Source organism: Octodon degus, unplaced genomic scaffold (assembly GCF_000260255.1).
Source record: "Octodon degus isolate 3935 unplaced genomic scaffold, OctDeg1.0 scaffold00183, whole genome shotgun sequence".
Lineage (NCBI taxonomy): Eukaryota > Metazoa > Chordata > Mammalia > Rodentia > Octodontidae > Octodon > Octodon degus.
Genome location: NW_004524759.1, coordinates 4,683,854 through 4,689,982, shown reverse-complemented (window position 1 = coordinate 4,689,982; position 6,129 = coordinate 4,683,854). Strand labels below are relative to the sequence as shown.

Here is a 6,129-nt window from a genome sequence, read left to right as displayed (position 1 = left end):
CTGACAATCCCCTGGGACCACCTGGGAGCAGGCTCTTTACTCCAGCTTGCTCTCCACAAAGCGCACCAAGCTCCTCTGAGAGGTCGTCCTTTTCTCTGCCTGGAAGCAACATTTATTGTCCACATCCTCACAAATCCTGTACACCAAGGGGGAAACTTCCTCCAGAGCCCCATAGCCAAGTGCCTGTTGTTCCTGGAAAGGTTCGAACCCCAGGAAAGAGAGCTAAGTCCGGTAGCTGTACCAGGAATACTTGCCCAGGAGTCTGCTGTCCCTGGAGGTGTTTGCTAGGCCCTCCCACCCGAAGCAGATCTTTGGGAGAAATTACTGGGGAATGTGGGTGGACGGAGAGGGGAAATGGGTGGACAGTGAAAGTGGGGGCCAGAGAGGATCTGAGATGTGAAGCCAGGAGACAGGGGTGTTATGTGACATTCCCAGTCCCCGACACCCAGGAAATGGAAGAACGGGGTTCGCGCGCCAACCCCACCTTCTAACGTACTGGGTCTCTCTTGAGCCCCGGAGAGGGCGCGCGGGTTTAGCAGAACGCAGCAAGCAGCGGCTGTCCTGAAGCTACGTCTCAGCCACCCCGCAAGTCCGCAGAGGCGAACCGGGAGGAGGCTGAGGCTGTGGCCAGGGGACCCACAGCTGGGCTAGAGGAGCGAGCGAGGAGGAGATGCGGGGCGGGAGGCGCGGCCGTGGCTCTACACCCCGCGTCACCGGGCGGGGACAGCTGAGCTATAAAGCTCGCTGGACGCCGGGTCCGCGCTCTGCTCCGCAGGACCTCGACTAAGGCTTGCGGGCCAGAGGTCCCTGATCTGCCTCATCCCGCCAGGCAGCGCTACGCTCCCTTTCCACTGAGGGCTCCAGGGACCTGAACTGTGTCCCCATGGCCTCTCTCGCGGGGAACCTGAGCGCGTGGTCGAGCCCAGGCTGGCTGCCCATGGCCGCGCTGAGCAACCTGTCGTCGTCCCCATCCCCGTTCCCGTCTCTGTCCCCATCCTGGGCGCCCTCGCCGCGCCCTGGCCCCGCGCACCCTTTCCTGCAGCCGCCCTGGCGCGTGGCGCTCTGGTCGCTGGCCTACGGTGCCGTGGTGGCCGTGGCGGTACTGGGGAACCTCGTGGTGATTTGGATCGTGCTGGCACACAAGCGCATGCGAACGGTCACCAACTCCTTCCTCGTAAACTTGGCCTTCGCCGACGCCGCCATGGCAGCGCTCAACGCGCTGGTCAACTTCATCTATGCGCTGCACGGAGAGTGGTACTTCGGCGCCAACTACTGCCGCTTCCAGAACTTCTTCCCCATCACCGCCGTGTTCGCCAGCATCTACTCCATGACGGCCATCGCGGTGGACAGGTGAGGGGACGGGGGACAGGGACTCTCTCCGAGGTGCACAGGCGAGCAGTAAAGGAACAGGTGGGGGACAGGGACTTTATGGGGTGGACAAGTGAGAGTGAACTAGAGAGAGCGGGGTGGAGCAAGGAGCAGGTTGAGAGAGTAAAGAGGATGGAGCCCAGGGAAGGCGGCTGTACAAGGAAAGGAACTATGAGGGAGGATGGGGAGATACTGAGAGAAAGCCGAAGGAAGTCTCTGAGGCTGAACTGGTTTTCACGTTCCTGGTGTCCCCACCCACAAGCCCCTAACTCCTTGAATCCTGCTAGGGCATCTAGGGACTGAATAGGGGTGGGGGCGGGAGAGCGAATGATGAAAATCGAATAATTGTGCAAAATCCATACTCTGTAAAGTGCGCTCTCTGGTCTTTTTCTCTGCTTGTCACTACTCTGGCAGAGAAATAGAGACACCCGGCACCCTTGCCTCCTCTTCCTAATCCTGCCTCCTTCGCGCACTTTCTAGTGGTGTCCTAAACGGCCTGGTTCCGCCTGGCGTTCTCATGCAGCTCTTTTCGGAAGACTTGTGTGCCAGCAGCTCCTGGGCTCAGGAACTCAGGGTCACCAGTGGAAACCAAGACCTGGGGGTCTGGACGAAGATAGGCAACACTAACTGCAAGGAATGAGCAAGTGATTTTTAAAATGAAACTCATTCCCTTACACCTCTTTACACTAATTTTTTCAGACAGGACCCCCACTGCACTGGGAATTCTGAGATACTTAAGCAATTAAAGGAGCTGAGGGCAACTCATGCTGGCTCCCATATTCATTTTTTTAATTAATTTTATTGAGAAAAAAAATTGCAATGTGACAGCTTCAAAACAGATTGATAGGAGAGTTACAATGATTAATACATTGCATATTGTTGTCTTTGTAGTAGTCATTCATAGCACAAGATGCAGATATGATATCCTATCCAAACACTATTAGTACAGATCTTTCTTCTTATTGAATTAAGAGAAAGTAAAGTAAGTGAGCACTTGGTTTCTTCCCCTGGGCATAGGCAGGGTGAATCCTTGCCTGTTGCTGAAAGCTCGACTTTCCTGTGCAATGAACCCACAAAGCAGCTGCCAGGCTTCAGGATGACCAGAGCAGGAGGTTACAGACAGGCCCCTATACCTGCCCAGTGCCTCAGCATTCTTATCTGTGAAAGGCGGCTTTTTTCCATGAGCAAGCCTGTCGAAAAATGAAATTGTGCTAAATATTAATTATTATTTTATCCAACTGCCATTATGAAACAAAAAAATTTTTAAAACAATTTTTTTTCTGTTAATTCTCGGTTTACTATTTGGCAACAGTTAGCACAGGAGTGCTAATGACAATACAATGGAAATGATTGTAATGGCATAAGCCCAGGGGGTTATGAAGGACAAGCTGTCAGAGTTCTGTAAGTGTGATAAGTCAACTCAAAGTCACACTTTATAAAGCCTCTGCAGTTACTGTGTTCCCTTCCCCCTCGTCGCTGGTCTTCCACATAGTCAGCATGCACTCTTGCTAGGGTGACCAGTGGCGGTGACAGGTGACAGCAAGATCAGCCTCCCTTCTTTGAAATTGTCACAATCCTTTCTCCCCCACAATGGAAGTGAATATTCCTTTGGTTTACACACAACCCTCCTTTGCTATTGTCGTCTCTTTGTCTAGGTTTCTTTTTCCTTTACAAATTTCCTGCAAGTGCATATGTGGCTTTTTAATGTTGTGATCCAGGGGAGAGGCACTGGGCTATGATAAAATGCTCATGATGGCCTTGAAAGGCTAAGGAGGCAAAGAGGATCTGATGGGGATTTTAGTGTGTGTAAAAGTGATATTTCAGTTCTGAAGGGAAAAAAGATAAAAGCTATTTTAACTTATAATGCAATGCTATTTCATTATATTCACTGGTTTGGAATTAATATATATTACACTCCAGGACTTTTTTTCAATACAAAACTTAACATTAAAAGTGTACAAAATACAGCATAACATTTGCTATAAAATCCAAGACATGGAAAAAGTCCTTTAAATTATTATTTATAATACTTTTCATCAGGAAATTGATAAAAAGAAATATTGAAGTGGAGATAAACCTTTTAAAGACTATTTTGAGAATTAGAAAGTATATAAGCATGGCATTTATTAAACCCTCAATAGTGCACCAGTCCTAGGAATCTTTGAGCACTGGAATAGTTTTGCACATGGATCAGAAACTGACCCTATGGGTTTATAGTCATTTTGTAGGTAACAGTTTCCAGGGTGAAACCCTCTGAAATGACATGTGAGTCATGATGTCTTGGGTTATGGTCATGTGGACATACTGCTTTAACTGGCTGAGAACACAGCTAACTGTGTGCTCATGGAGATATTTTTTTTCACCAAAACTGGTACTTTATTGAAATAGTTATAAATATTAAATATCATTGACCAATTCTCATTACTAAAGGAATACATCATGTAGACTGAAGTATAACACTTTAATTATTTAATAAAAGTGTTCTCCATCCATATTTAGTATAAATTGAATTGTATCATCCCAGGCTAAATGAAAATTATATTCAGTAGACTCTGATTCTTTGCTTAAAATCCAAACATCTCCTGGGTGTTGGAGCAAAAATAAAGAAGTCGTCAGCTTTGGCTTGAGCACATTTGCTTCCCTTTAGCTGCAGCAAAATGCTAGCAAGCCTCCAAGGGCTCTATAAAATGTAATACATGAATAGGTATTATTCCCTTAATGTAAAAATGAAGAATTTTAAACTATAGGTCACATCTAACAGGGATAATTATTGAAAAGAATATTTAACTGAACTAAGAAATAGCTTTAGTCAAATAAATAAAAATGTATCATATACATGACTCTATTTTCATGCTATCATTAGAAATCTTCTATTTCGTAAAACTGGCTTATGTAAACTATTCACTGAGCCTCTGGAGGGGGGCTTTTGTAATGGATTATGCACAAACAGCAAAATTGCAATCATGGAAAGTAGTAAGGTCTTGAGTCAGTAAAAGATTGCCTGAATGTTGTAGATACAGATGCTTTGGTAAATGTTTGAAAAATCACTTATCACTCTGTACCGAACACACTGCACAGTCTCATTAATTGTGGGAAAGTCGTCTGGGCAGGCGATGCCCGTAACCAAAGCCACACTCATTCTTGACTCTTTATTTGTTCCAAATGCTTGCCTTGAAGAGGTTGGCCTGAGATCAGATACCATCTGTATTGGTATTAGTACAAAACAGTCACTACAACTATATTTGACTATATTTGGGGAGATATTACTTTTAGGAAACAATAAACTTTTGGGTCATTGCAGTTTTTATTCAAGGACCTTAAGGTACTCTGTTTGTATTCACTAAAATTACTGCTCAAAAATTAAGGTTGGAAAATATATGCAAATATACAAAAGTAGAAACCAATACATACTTATTTGTGTATAATATAAAACATGTGTAGGATAAAGCTGAGAAATAAACATTCAAGTCAAGGGTCCTGGTCACTTGTGAGTGTTGAATTTCAAGTTGCTGAGCCTCTTGATAACTATACAAAACAGGAAATAAAGTTAGCAATATGGTTTAAATTGTTCATAATGACACTATACATACCTGCCTAACGTGCTGAAGAAGCTTTGTCACTTGAATTTCAATGAAGCCTTGTATAGATCAAGAAGAGAACTGCTCAACCCCACTGCTGTAAACATCAAGCAGGTCATCCAGGATTGGGTTTAGCTTTGCTTGAACAGCCCAATGGTGAGGTCCCAGAGCAGAACTCAGTGGTAGAAGCTCACAAGGCACTTTACTGGGAACACAGCTTCCAGATGGCCTGGTCTGCTACAAGAATGAAACTGCAGAAAGGATAAAGTATATTTTCTCCACAAGTGTTTTTCCTCACCTGAACCTTAAAGCTTGAGAAGTTGGTAACTTGAGGTTGCAATATGTGATAAAAGCTCTGTGAATTATTTTGTTCCACAGTCTCTGTTATTGATCCACTCTCATTCCCACTCTTATTTTTAAATGTATTTTCTTCCAGTTCATTGTAAGAGCCACACATTCACAGTAAAAAATAAAATCCAAAAATATTCTACTCTCCAATCTATGTGCTCCACATCTGTACATCAGCTCTTCATGGGTTTGATTTATGTTTTTCTCTCTCTCACACACACACACTGCCCCTCTCAAATTTCTCCTTTCACTATATACTTATATTTTCACTCATGCAGATTATATAAATGTATATATGCACATGTGCATATAAATTGATAGCTAAGATAATGTCATATGTCTTCTTTAAAGGAATATGCTTGTTTATTAAACATTTATATAATAAATTCCTATATTGTGAATATATTTTGGTATCAGAATGGAGATTAATCTTACTCTACATAATTTTTACTTTATGTTTGAAGACATATATTTAGTATAAAACTCAGAAAAAACATGTGACTTACAAATTTAAAATCCTATTCCTAAACTTTCTTTGAGCTCTACTTATGTATATTCAATCACCTACTTGACATTTCTCCTTACATGTCTGGAACCTTCTTAAACTTCACCAATAGACTTTCTTCCATATCTTTTCCTTTTCTAACGCTACCCATGTGGATAAATAGCAAAGCACTCCCTCAGGTCTCCAAGGAGCACCCAGCTTCTTTCCTTTCTTCTATCTCTGCACTTACTTCTAAGCCAGTCTCCTGTCTTCCCTGACCTACTTCAAGAGCCTCCTAGTTGATCTCCCTATATCTAGACCTTGTGTGTGTGTGTGTGTGTGTGTGTGTGT

At 43.9% G+C, this 6,129-nt stretch overlaps 1 protein-coding gene across 1 annotated transcript in view; it reads left to right on the top strand.

Moving 5' to 3' along the window:
- The first annotated feature begins 856 nt into the window (after window positions 1–856).
- The window catches only part of Tacr3 (tachykinin receptor 3), a 109,544-nt gene continuing 104,271 nt past the window's right edge, over window positions 857–6,129 (top strand). Inside the window, exon 1 of the mRNA XM_004643711.2 lies at window positions 857–1,350. Within this exon, the coding sequence (XP_004643768.1) occupies window positions 884–1,350 (467 nt within the window). The 5' untranslated portion in view covers window positions 857–883. The remainder of the gene's footprint in view (window positions 1,351–6,129) is intronic.